The sequence below is a fragment of the Myotis daubentonii genome, chromosome 4 (genome assembly GCF_963259705.1).
Source record: "Myotis daubentonii chromosome 4, mMyoDau2.1, whole genome shotgun sequence".
NCBI lineage: Eukaryota > Metazoa > Chordata > Mammalia > Chiroptera > Vespertilionidae > Myotis > Myotis daubentonii.
The window spans coordinates 47,286,806-47,300,900 of NC_081843.1; the positions used below are offsets into that span (position 1 = coordinate 47,286,806).

Sequence of the window (14,095 nt, forward strand, 5' to 3'; positions counted from 1 at the left end):
ATGAGATCTCGTGCATTCCTCTTTAAATACTGCTCTTAGCAAGTTGTCCTGCATGAATTAGTATCGTCGTTGTTGTTGTTATTTGCCTCCACACTGAACTGTGAGTCAACTGAGAGCAGTACTCTCTGTTATTTATTAAGCATTTACTGCCTGAGATTAGGGATTCCATAATTATAGGTTGAATGAACAGCAGGTAGAAAGAAAGGAATGAAGAAAAGATGAAAGGAAGGAGGGGGAAGTAAAGTAGGGAAGGAAGAAGAAAGTAATTCTAAGCTTGGGAAGATTATAAAATCCCAGGGTTATTACAAGGTTCCTCATAAAATAATTCAATATTTATCCTATTTTTTTTAATATTTAAAGTAAATATGTATACCTGTTACTTCTTGGAAAGGGAGATAAGAAGAATCTTACAAAATTAAGTAATGCCAGGGTTCTAAAATTTCAAAACAAATGGGGATCACTGCCTTGTATACTCAATTCTCTATTTCTTGCTTTACCAGTAATTCTTCAATAACTGTGTTATGAAATTAAAGATAGCATAAAGTTTTCCTGATCATTATGTGATTTCCATATCCTTCCTACATTTGCAAAATCCAGACCAGTCACTCTCTCTGTGCTGAATGATGTTCCCATACAGCACAGTCTTGTCCTGATGCTGCCGTGCACTGGCCCACAACCTCAATGCCTGATTAAAACATTGGCCAGCTGGTGCCTGCAATTTATTTGATCAAAACCAAGGAATAATCATAGTCAATAACAAACATGGGTTCAAACAGTATACCCAGATGAATGAATTATTCATGCCTCTCACCACTGATGGGAAAAAAAAATCCCAAAGTCCTTCCAGGAGTGCTAGGCCAGAATGTAATTACAGGTAGAGATTACTGCCATTATTATTACTTAGCACTTAATAGAGCACTTTATTTGCAAAGTGTTGATGCTTTAGAGACTTATATTGTTCAATCCTATGCAAATAAACGGGAGTAAAAACTGGAATGTACACCAACTAACAAAATATTCCCGAGTTCCGCACACAGACATTCTCACTGCCACAGTCCTTAGCTTGAGGCACCAAATCCAAAGAAGCAATATTTGGACAGTAGAGGCACTTTTACTTTAAACTTTTACTAATATTGGAGATGTAGAATATTTTCTAAAACTTTTACTGGGGAGAGGGTTATTGACTAAGAATTAACATCAGCGAATTCATGAAACTTCTTAATCACCAGTTTGACCACTCTTCCTTTCTAAACAAAAGCAGTCCCAGAAGACATGAAGAGGTTTTTTTCTCTTTATGAGTTGCTTTAACTAGCTCTTTATTTAAGGCCACTGATGAAAATTTGATTCCCAGGAACATTCGCTTTATGCACTAGGATACCTTACATTTATTGTGTTCAGTATATAAACTTTACATTTCAATTGCCTGTAATAGGAAAGTTTCTTTGGAGTATGTTTTCCAAGCTGCCTGTGCACCTGGGCATGAGTAACACTGTGTGTGAAATGTCATGTTGCAGCATCCCTGGGTCTGCAGTTTGTGCCTATGACATGCTTGACATTGCCAATGTTTTTACTGGGAGATTCAAGGAACAGAAGTCTCCGGATTCCACTTGGACACCAGTTCCTGATGAACGAGTGCCTAAGCCCAGGTACATACAAAATATGCTATTTTGTTGTTGTTAATCCTAACCCAAGGATGTTTTTACCAATGATTTTTAGAGAGGGTGAAAGGGGGGGGGGGGGGGAGAGAGAGAGAGAGAGAGAGAGAGAGAGACATTGATGTAAGAGAGATTCATGGACTGGTTGCCTCCCAGGTCTGTCCCTACCAGGGCTGTGGACCAAACCTGCAACCCAAGTATGTGCCTTTGACCAGGGATCAAACCCAAGACCCCCTCTAACCACTGAACACACCAACCAGGGCTATATGCTGTATTGAAGTTCTAGAAATGGTACAGCTTGCTCTAGTGTCTTCCATGCCCATGCCAGCCATACAGATAAGATGCTGGAACAACAGCAAGGCCTATGAGGTCATTCACCTTCATCCACTTAAGCAAAATTCAGGGTTACTTATATTATCTTTAAAACAATGGCTCTAGTCTTTTGTTTAATCTCTATATCTGTGGTTTATCCATGTAATCCTAGGATGAATAGATCCATTTCGTCCAGCTAGCTCCAATGTCTATAGTCAAGGAAACTGGGGCCTAGAGGGGTATAAAGTGATTGTGTACGTTCACATAGCTGGATAGATTGTTTCCATTGTCCTTCCCTGCTTCCCTTCAATTTTACAGAAACTCTTGTCTTTAAATCCTAATAAAATGTGGAACAGAAATAGTGTGTGTTCCCTGGATTTTTTGACCAGGCTGGATCAGAGCTGAGTCAAGACTCAGGCCAAGGGCAAGAAGAGAGCACAGGTGCAGTGGACCTTAACATGTCTCTGGTCTGCCAGGTTCCGGTGTATTTTGGGTCCATAAGCAACCCAAATTCCCCGCTCCCCAAAGTGTGCCCCAGAATTGCCTTCATTGGGAACCTACTGTCCAGAGACCTCTTGTTCCTCTGTAGTCTCCTTCAATTCCTCACACCAAAGCAGTGACTTCATCCTTTTTAACTGGGATGGGAGAAAACTGTCCCCCAACGCTGTGCCTGCTCTCTCTGTGGTACCCACTGGATACCTTCATTACAGCATTTGCAAGTTACATGGAAACATCCTTGTGTGCCCAGCTTCCTCCACTGAATTTGTGAGCCTCTGGAAGGAAGAAGCCCGATGTCTTTTAAGTTTTTTGGTTTCCAACCATCTCCTCCCCCCTCAAGTCCCCCACAGAAAATACCTAGCCCAAGCCATTTAATGGAGCTAATTTAGATAATGTGAACCCTGTACCCAGGAGAGAAAGCCTCGTAGTTCTGTCTTCATTGTCTGAATTGTCTGGCATGTGCATACCCTGTTACTTATGGAGAGCAGACGGGGTGCAAAAAGCACACTCTGGCAAAAACTCAGATAGACCTTCTAAGTCGATGTGTGGAACGGTTAGCTACTTTCTAGGTAAGCAGGAGGGGGAATTCAGCCTGAGGGATCAGGTTTCAGGGAGAACATACTTAATGTGTTCTCCTTGGTGTGTAAGCCATGACCAGGAAACATACTGTAAGTGATTTGCCAGTTCCAGATTTGGCCGTGTGTTTACCCTCATCCTTCCGCATGCTTGCCTCGCCCCTCTTGCAGATATGGGGATACGCCCACAGGGCTGGCTGGGTCAGTGCCATGACACAGTGCACACATGGGCCAGACTAAGCCATTGCTGTCAGAGTCCAGTTTCCTCTCCTGCACCAGCAGGCAAACCAGCTGTGTGGATAGGCCTGGTGTCAGTGTTTCCCTAATCTGACTTTGCTGAGATGTCCCTTGACTCGAGAAGCCATACCATTTCTTGTAGAAAAAAGTTTTCACGTCATAATGCCATGACCTTTCAGGAGGGAAGCTTCAGTGTCACTGGCTTTTCATACCTGCCCAAATCAAACAAAAATAAAAATATCCTTAAAAAACAAAATACAGATGTTCTCTGACTCCCAGTGGGAGATGGTTACATGGAGTGTTGCTGGTACATATGCTGGCTCGTGGCTTTTGAGTGCCTTTGTTTTCTACGTTTGTGGAAAAGTCAGCTTAATTCTCTCCTTTTGTAGAGCAAATGCCTCGAGAACTTCCAGCAGGGTTTTAGGGTCGATAGAGCAGCCCTGGGACAATGTGCACACCACACACTCCCCCACTTGTTTCGAGCTCCATCACTGTTGATGGAATTTGTTTGTTCTGCTGGGGGGAAGCCAAGCTGCCCCCAGCCAAGGTTGAACTGCCCTGGCGGAGGCTCCTCTATGGCATGCGAGGCGGCCTGGAGGAAATCTAAGCACATTTATTTGGTGGCATCTGCATTGTTCAACTTCCTCCTCTCAGCCTCTGGTACATTTTCCCTCATGCCAGATGCTTAGAGAAGCAGTTCATTCAAAGAATTAGCCATAAGGCATGAAACACACTCCCTCCCTTTCTTTTTAGGCCGGGTTGCTGTGCTGGCTCATCCTCCTTAGAAAAATACGCAACCTCTAATGACTTTCCTGATGATACCCTGAACTTCATCAAAACGCACCCGCTCATGGACGAGGCCGTGCCTTCTGTCATCAACAGGCCATGGTTCCTGAGGACGATGGTCAGGTGGGTGCCCAGCACACCGAGTCCTACAGGCATCTTCCCTACTCCATCTCATGCTCAGATCAGTGGATCATGTTTTGAAACGGCACAGACATCTTCTGTGATCACATGCATTGGTTCCACTATGAAATGCTGGCGAGTGGGGTGGATGCCACCAAACCCTGCACCCACATTCCCAGGGAGAGGAGTTTGGGTATTTGGGGGCTAACTGGGCACATGACAGCAGTTAGAGGAAACAAAAGGGCTCCTTCCCGGGGAGCCCTTTAGTCCAGTCTGTGCAAAAGTGGAGGAGCAGTGAAGGAGAGTCAGTCGATGATATGGATACCTGTTTGGTTGGATATGGTTGCAAAACAAGCTGCAGATTCCATCCAAGCATTGTGCCTTGGTTGTTAACTTTCCAAGTGGAGCATGAACAAAAGGAGGATTTGCACAAGTATACCAGCATGAAGGTTCATACTTTAGCATTTGTTATCTGAAGTGGTGGCCAACCGAGATGGGATAGCTGATGTGAAATCTGTGAAAGCATTAAGTACTCCTCCTTGTATGTATTTAGAGCTTATTTCCAAACAATTCAACAGGCTTTCCTGAGTACCATCCAGTCTGGGCAATCATCAAACACAAGGTTAATTAAATTTACCACCATTTTTAAACTGTGCCTTTATTGAAATATATTAAGGTACTATAATGGCTCTTGTCCATATGATGGAAACAAATAACTTGCAAGAAGGCCCATGTTTTCTGGAACCTGCCATGGTGCTTAGGACAAATGGGTGTGTATGGAGACCTGAGAGAAAAAGGATGCCCAATAGGACTTATCCTAGATATGTGACAAGGCTGATGCCCTCACCTTTGCTCTAAATGTATCTTGCTTGGCTGGCACGTCCTTCGGAGCTCTCAGTCCTCCTGCATACAATTGAAAATCTTTCTAATCTGGCATTTTGTTGATGAGGCTTTACATCGCAGAAGAATGGTATAAAAAAATGGTAGCCATTGCTTTTCTTTCCAATGTTAAATGAAATGTCAAATGAGTTCCCTTATTCCTCCCCCCTTCAGAGGAGACATGAGCCTTTCCTGTTGCTCAGGGCAGAGATAACTGTGGAATGGTTTCAGATGGAATGGTTATGGCTGGCTATTCATTATGTAACGTGGCCTCCATACCCCATACCTCTGTTCTCCCTTTGGAGCCATACTAATGCTCTGCATATGGACGTAACGCACCAGGACAGCTTGAGAGCATAATTTACATGCATATATTTCTCTGGAGGTTATTGCTAGAAAGCTCTGTCACAATTCAATTGTATAAAGTGGGAAGGGGGACACTTGAATGACAGACCAACAGAGAGATGAAGAATGCAATCTTGTCATTTCAGATACCGCCTCACCAAAATTGCGGTAGACACCGCGGCTGGGCCCTATCAGAATCACACTGTGGTTTTCCTGGGATCAGAGAAGGGACTCATCTTGAAGTTCTTGGCCAGAATAGGAAACAGTGGTTTTCTAAATGACAGCCTTTTCCTGGAGGAGATGAGCGTTTACAATCCTGAAAAGTATGTAGAATATTTGGTCCTTTCTCAGTAATTACTTATGTTATTCAGAGAAAGTCAAGGCAGACATAGGTTTTATACATTTTTAGGTGTGGCTTTTAACATTATTTTTGAAAATCTTTTAATACATAAAAGGCATTATTTTCTCCTTGCCAATAATGTATGTATTTATATAGAAACACATAGATGTGTGTGTGTGTGTGTGTGTGTGTGTGTGTGTGTGTATGTACAAGGATCTATTTCACCTTTACTTAGATCAGATTAAGAGATCACGTTGTAGGCTGGGAGGTGGGTATGAGGATGGTGGCAAGAAAAAGAGAACTGACCCGAGGGAAGCTTTTAATGATATTATCCTGCCTCATACAATTAGGTGTAGCTATGATGGAGTAGAAGACAAGAGGATTATGGGATTGCAACTGGACAAAGCAAGCAACTCTCTGTATGTTGCATTCTCCACCTGTGTGATAAAGGTTCCCCTTGGTCGGTGTGAACGACATGGGAAGTGTAAAAAGTATGTACTTTGCCTCATTGCCTATTAGGAAATGCTTAGGAAGGAGGCCTAGGGAGCTCACGGTCATCCTCTTCCTGCAGGACCTGCATCGCCTCCAGAGACCCGTACTGCGGGTGGGTGAAAGAAGGAGGTTCCTGTGCCTATCTGTTGCCCGGCAGCAGGTAAGGCGCCCCAGGTGTGGGAGAGTATAAGGTGTATCCATTCTATATGTATTAGTTAACTGTGCTTGCACATACCACCAGCACTCAGCCTTCTGTGCACAGCCTCATCAATGGGATGGCCAGCCATTCTCCTTCCTTTTCCCATTTCACAAAACACCCCGATATCACAGGTGGCAGATTTCCAATTGATTAATCATGCATCCTCAGGCTGATTGAAAACACAAAGAGAAGAAAGGCAGTGGGCTTCTAAGTGTTCCCTGGAGAGAGGGACAGAGATGTGCATGCCTTAATCATCACAATTCGAGAACAGCAGAGAAAAGGAGCAGTTGGGTAACAATTAGATTAGTGATGCAGTTTGCCCAGCCATCGCAAAACGGGCTCCTCTAATTGACCATACAAGGCTGGGAAGAAATTGCAGAGCATTTGTTAAGCGATGCGTTTGTACTGCAAGCATGTTGTATACATCCAATAAATCTTCTCCTGCGCTGAAGAACAGTTGACCCTATTACTCATTAGGTAGTCAATTCTTGGCAGTTCTCCAGGAGATCAGCTCGATCGGGGCCGTCTAACATGCCTGTGATTTCGGTGCTTAAAATTGTGACCCGGTCTTTAAATGCTCCGCTGGCATTCGTTAAAAGGTTTCTTTTATGTGTTTACTTCATTGGATGTGAAATCCAAAATAACATTGGAAAAACATCCAATGCATGTCCTTGACAGGTTATGGCAACTCAAGAGAGGTGCCATATGGCGGCACAGTTCTTACTTAGCCAATTCCTTCAACTTCCCCAGATCCAAAGGGGGAACAGAAGGGCTCCCATCACTGACTCTCCTCACCCATTTTAGAACAGCTAGACAAATAGGCAGAAGGCTACCTCATGACTACCACCTGCATCATATGAGGGAAAGTATTCCCATAAACAGGGCGAATGATAACTAAGTCTGACCTGGATATTTGACTAATATAAAGGGTTGATGTCTATATTTTATTACATCATCTTTACAAGTAGCAATATAGACATGCTACAGTGGTAGCACTTTATATCTTTTCCTGGGACTCTTGAAGTGAAGGAGAAAGGATCACAAAGCACAGTGAAAAAAATTGAGACAAGATCTTTCTATATCCAAGGCATAACCAGAAGTATACTCCTGAGGATGGTAGGAGTGAAGACAATACCTGAATGGTCTCAGCAAAATGCACCTCCAAGCCCTCCCTTGTTGGGCCCACTTAGCCACTGGCCATTTGTATCTTTTAACACTTTGTTATATAAGTTATTGCTAAGCAAAGAAATAGATAAAAATCTAGGAAGGCAAGGGTCAAGGTGAAAGAGAAAGTAGAGGGGGAAAGACTTATTTTTAACTAAAGGCCCAGTGCACAAATTCGTGCACATTGAAAATAAATTAGAAGAAATATTTTAGAGGCCGGGGAGGAACTGTGGGAGCCTGGCTCCAGTGTGTGTCCGGCCTGTCTCGTCCAATCCCAATCAGCCGGACCTCAGCAGCAAGCTAACCTACTGGTCGGAGTGTCTGCCCCTGGTGGTCAGTGTGTGTCATAGCGACTGGTCAAATGGTCGACTGATAGGTTGGACTCTTCTTAGCATATTAGGCTTTTAGAGAGAGAGATTTATAGACTTCTATATTGCTCAGAACAGTGTATTTTAACATTTAAATGTTTAAGACATGCTCAGGGAATCAGAGTAAAAGACAGGTATAAGTAATGCACACACTAATTACCTCCTAAATAATATCTGAATTAACTGCGTAAGCCAGGGCTTCTCTTTGGATATTCTTGTACATAAGACTCATTTCTGTAAGTTTCAAAGATATAATTTTCAAGCTGTTATCTACATATTGTTTGCACCTGTCACTCAATTTATCAAACTGTGTTAGTTGCTTTAGTGAAACCCGAGTAATGACTCACATGATTGAATTTGTTTGTTTTTCTCCCCCCTCTTTTTCTGAAAGACTAACTTTTGAACAGGACATAGAGCGTGGCAATACAGATGGTCTTGGAGACTGTCACAGTAAGTGAAGCTTTTGTCCGTGTTTATCTTTGGGCAGAGAAGTTTTTCTGGAATAGCCTGGAAACATTACCCTGTGTGTGGAACTGAGTACAGCTGGCACCAAAATATGCATGAATAACAGAAACCATCTTCTAAATATCAAATAAAGAAAATAGTGTGTTTTAGAGCCAATGTTATTGTCGATGCTGTTGCTATAAATGCTGGCACCTAGTACATTATTACAACAGCGAGGAACAGATTCACTTGAGAAGATACTAATTATGCAGAGCAGTAAGTTATGTCTGCATTTTCATTTTTTTGAAAGCCCGGTTTTGTTGTTTTTTAAAATGTGCTATTTACACTGTAATTTTTAACCAACTATGATAAAAAGGTTGGACATTTTACTCTAGCTTTTTAATTGAATGGAACTGTTTTATTCTTCTTCAACATAGAAACTAACAAAAGTAATTATAATTTTTAAATTGGATTTTTGTCTGTTAACATTTGCAGTAGAAAAAGTTTCAGATATAACCCACTAAGTACAAGGTGACTCAAAATAACCTTTTCATAGAAATTAAACTGTGCGAATCTGAGTTCATCTCAAGTTATTAAATGGTAACATTTTAGTTAGAGCTTGATGTAAAGGATCCTGGTTCTCCTATTTCTGATTAATATCAAAACTCTCCTAAAAATGCTAAGGTGTCATTCAACTTTCTTATCTTTTATAGAAATCAGATATAATCAAATAAAGAGACATGGCAGCCTTATCTCCAAATTCTTTGCATATATTTTTTTGTTTGCAAATATGATATATTGGCAAAAGCTTATTATGTCTTCACACACAAAATTTAATGAGTTAAGAAATCAGCATAGGAGACAGTGTCATTGCCAAAAGATCTACGTTACTTTTGTGTAGTGAAACAATTTGATCCATGGATGTTAGTCACATTGATGCCTTAAGGGGCCATTTTCAGGAAACAGGTTTTGGTTTCTATGTGTTTCTATGTGAACTGAATTAGCTGACTTTAGTGAATAATTTTCATCATAGTTTTATGATCTGGTGGTGTGGACATCTATAGAAAATTGGGGTGTCAATTTGGATTTCATAGGTAAATCTATGAAAAATGTGAAAATGGTTGTTAATATCTCCACCAAGTGTCCACGGCACCAGTGGGCTCACCCCACACCTGTATTCTTGGCAGAAAAGCTGAAGGAAGCCTCAGTATTGAGCACAGGGGAGACCCTCTCCCCTAGCCCGTGGCTTACTCTTTAACCTCAGCAATCAAGCTTCTGTTTTCCTGTACGCCCCACCCTTGAACCTCATTCCCGCTGAGGCTCTTAGAGGCCTGCTCAGGGCAGGAGGTAGGGCTGAGCGGACCTTCGGCTGCCTAGCCGAGTGCCTTCTCAGCTCCCTGTGCTCTGCTGGAGCGTGACCTACTTCATGGGACTTACCTCTTCACCGACAGGCATTCAGAGGCGTTAGGTCATTGGTGCACAATGGCTCTGCATCAGGATTTTAAGGGGAGATGAGAAAATCATACAGAGCCAGGGCCAGAGGCTGAGGAGCAGGCTGAGCGAACCAGTGTTCTGACCCAGACACAGCACGCACACACAGGTGCATGCTGCCGCTGTGTGCATGTAATTTCTTTTATTTTGTTTTTAATTACCTAAGTAAGCCCCCTGCTGAGTTCAGAACATTGTGATACTGGACAGTCCCTCACAGCACAGTTGTGAGGATGAAATGAGAGAATCTAAAAAAAGGACACTTAAGTGTGGGTCCATATGTCACTTATTTTATCCACATATATGGTAGGGCTTACGTTCTCTGAAACACATATAATCACAGTTACCATTTCTTTACTAACTCTTGCTTTTTCTCTGCCTCTTGGCAACAAAAGCAGTGATTCTGAGGAAACTCACTTGGGGAAGAGATGGGGGTGTGAAATTGGACCGAATATAAAGCATCTTATGTTACAAGCTAGAATTGAAATGCACTTACTTCGTGTTGGGTATCACATGTTCTTTCAGTCCTGTGTTAGTTCATTCCCACTTACTATGTAAGTCACACTAAGCAGTGTTAGACATAAGTAACCTCTCCTCCCTTTTGTCTTTCAGATTCCTTCGTGGCACTGAATGGTAAGGATGACATTACTCGTGATTAATTATCGATGAAACTCTACTTAGGAAAACCTGCTTCACTAATCCTCTTCAGTATTCTCAAACTTTAGGTTTCTCTCTAAATTAATTTTTTTGTCCTCATTATTTTTTTATAGACATTTCAACTCCTCTACCAGATCATGAAATGTCTTACAACACAGTATATGGTCAGTTGATGGATTTCTTTTTTTTTTTTTAATTCTTCAAGCCACTCATCCTGTGGTAGTTTATAGTTTTCATCCCTAAACACCATGGACCAGATTCTTTATTACTTCAGGGCCCCAATTCACTAAAATTATTTATAGATTTCATGATGCTTCAAAAATCACTCTGCCTCTATTTGATGTATGAGACTTGAGTCCTACAGTTTAATCCATACAGCATGAAATATGCCAACCTTAGGGAATTTGGTGAATATATTTAATGAGTTCTTGAAGGAGAAAAAATTGCTTTTGGACATAAGTATATCCAAGATAAAAGAATAGTGCCTACAACTACGCGGCCATAACTCTTCAACTGATAGAGAGTAACATTCCCAAAATGCTGACTCTCAGGACCATACCTTCTTCGGGGGAAAATCTATACAGAGTGAACATACCAGCTTCTTACTAGGCAAAACTTTCCAATAGAGCATGAAATTGGCCATCTAAATTTAAGTTCACAAAGAGTGCAACTATTTAGACATATTTTCATCGAGATTTCCTTAGAATGTGTACAAGGAAGAGTGACACTGTGTAAATGATGTGCACACAGGGCTTATCCCATTGTTCCTGCTCTGAAATGCAGATGCTACATTAAACAAAGCTATTAAATCCATAAACAGATTATTCTGAGTTCGTTATAAGAAAAGTTTAAATGTAGTTGAAACATTCCATTTCTGTTTCTCAAAGTAACACCAAATATTTATTAGAGTAAACTATTCATGTGTTTTTTAAATATAAAATGAAAAATATGTGTGATGGCCAACTTAAGCTTATGCATTACTAGAGGCCCAGTGCATGAAATTCATGCACAGGTAGGCTCCCTAGCGGCTGCGGGCTGCAGGCTGCGGGCTGCCGGCCAGGGCCTCCCTTCCCCTGGCTGCCTGCCACCACTGCCACCAGTCAGGGTGGGGCTGGCCTGAGGGAGGGGCCGGCGGTTAGCCAGCCAGTCCCGCCCCCTGGTCGAACTCCCGGTTGAACTGCCAGTCGAGGGGACAATTTGCATATTAGGCTTTTATTATATAGGATAATGGGTTTCATTGATACACAAATTTTATAGATTTTGTGTTTAAGAACAGTTCTAGGACAGTCTTTAAATGTAGAGGTAAATAAGAAATGAAGGGGGAAAGTAAAGAAAAGAAAGCAAGGTGGATTTCAGATTCAAAGATATAGTTCAGGATGGCTACAAATGTTTCTAATAGCTCTATGTGAACTCTCACTCCCTGTGAGTATTAGTATAAATAAAAAGCCTCTTTGAAAGTCCTAAAGACTATCTTATAAACTGGAGCTGTGCAGCTGGTTTCTCCTAACTGTCCCCCACATGAAGTGAGGTAGTGTGAAGAGGAGCCCACAAAATTCATCCAACCTTTAACATTCTCTCATCTGTGATTCCAACCAACACATTAAACACCAACTACTGGAAAAAAAATTTCTCAGGAGGCATATGTCCTCTAACTTAGCCTGTCCTTCAGAAAGAGAACCTACTTAGCTTCTGCTCTTTCTCAATATCATACTTTGAAATCACTTCTGATAACTGAATAATCTTTATCAGAAATTGATTCTCCCTAGCATTCATCAATTTGTACAATTTTAACTCCCAGGTAATTTCTCATATCGATAGAACAATTAAACTATGGGATCCTCTTATGAACAGAAATAATCTATGTATCTCTTTTTCCTTTTCAAAAGGAAAGGAACTTATTAATATCTCCATATTAATACTTTTAAAGGACAATGCCTCTTCACCCTCAGCTCTTGACCAGTGGTTTCTGTGATGAAACTAAAGAGTTGGAATACTGTATTCCTTTAAATGAATGATCCTGTCCATTTCAGGCTAAATCTATCCAGGATGGAGTGGTTGGTTAGATGATTAACTGACCATCAAAATGAGGCTGCTCCAGACAGTACTTAGAAAAATACAGGAGATTTTATTTTCACAAACTATTGAAGATATGCTTATTTAGGAATTAATAAACATAGAACAGATGTAATTAATTCATTCAGCAAATAGTTGTTGAGTGCCTACTATGTGCCAGGCACTGCACTAGGTGTTGTATTGGTATCATCAAAGGAAATACCAAATTGCTATTTTTAAGAGCAAGGATGTAGATTAGGAAGCCAACCTCACAGTCCAAAGTGTACGCACTGCTTCCCACTGTGTCCTTTGAAAGTTTCCATAAAAAGTTCATTGGCTGAGTGCAGGCTCATAGAGTGAACAACAAAACCACAACTGCCTAAAAAAAGGATCATTGCAATAAACCATGCACTCTCTGCTTGGCAAAAGATCTGTGCAACATCAGTTTCATAACCAAGAAACCCTTTTTAGTGAATTGGACCCTGATTATTTTCCTTCTCTCTTGTATTGATATAGTATCTCTTTTTTGTGTCTAATTAGCTATAATCATTGTTAATAGGTTAGAGTAGTTTGAAGGGTCTCTAACCTCTGGAAACACAAAGATTTGTAGATATAGAGAAACGGTATGATGCATATTAAAGTTAACTTTCAATATCTATCTCTTTGTATATTATAAGAATACATCATAAGCTCCATTAGTTAAAACATGGCCTCCCTAATTGGATTAGCAAGACAAAATTATAGATTTGAACTCTATTGACATGTAATACTATATCCACAAACGATTGCCTATTTTTTGTAGCATTATTTTGGTTACATGGTCTCTTAGGGAATGCATAAACTAATATACTCTGTAGAATCAAATTCTCAGAAAAAAATAAAGTGATTTTCTTTCAATATTTTTTTAAGCTTGGAGAGGTAATAATCATATGCCTCTTTGATTTCAAACTAAGGGCTGCTGCTTAATGGTCCTTTTCCATGGTTCTTCTAAAATTTTTGAGAATCAGGTATTGCTTTCTGTGACTACTTGATTCATCAGTGACACATGTTGCCTGTCCTCAAGTATAAGTTTAAAAGATTACAAACCTCATACTGCTCTATTTTTTTTTCATTTGAGTACATCAGATGCATGGTTTCTCTAGATTTACATACCGAAAATGGAGATGTGGTGGGTATTAGACTAACACTTCAGCGATAGGAAGGAGCTGATTTCTCACATTTGTGTAAAACATTTCCCTACCTAACTGCCATCTGGTCCCCATTAATATCCTCTCATAGCCATAGCTTTCCATTACCAATGAGTTTTCCACATAGTTGCAGCATATGGTCCTAGAAATCTTTCTACAGAGAATGTGTCCCTTAGGCATATATTTCCCCTAGATTACCGTATTAAGAAATGTTCTCCCTTAACCATACTTATGGTATTATCATAAAATTGCCCCTTGGACACAGTTACATTGAAAGTGCTTAAAATGCATATCAAG

At 40.9% G+C, this 14,095-nt stretch overlaps 1 protein-coding gene across 5 annotated transcripts in view; it reads left to right on the forward strand.

The window, feature by feature from the left end:
- Positions 1–14,095, forward strand: part of SEMA6A (semaphorin 6A) — a 128,546-nt gene that overhangs the window by 90,043 nt on the left and 24,408 nt on the right. For 3 of the 5 annotated variants that reach the window (XM_059693832.1, XM_059693835.1, XM_059693833.1), the window contains exons 11-18: positions 1,515–1,646; positions 4,031–4,186; positions 5,554–5,730; positions 6,098–6,238; positions 6,319–6,399; positions 8,362–8,420; positions 10,515–10,535; positions 10,673–10,723. In XM_059693832.1, the coding sequence (XP_059549815.1) occupies positions 1,515–1,646; positions 4,031–4,186; positions 5,554–5,730; positions 6,098–6,238; positions 6,319–6,399; positions 8,362–8,420; positions 10,515–10,535; positions 10,673–10,723 (818 nt within the window). The remainder of the gene's footprint in view (positions 1–1,514; positions 1,647–4,030; positions 4,187–5,553; positions 5,731–6,097; positions 6,239–6,318; positions 6,400–8,361; positions 8,421–10,514; positions 10,536–10,672; positions 10,724–14,095) is intronic. The other 2 variants (XM_059693834.1, XM_059693837.1) reach the window with 1 other exon arrangement.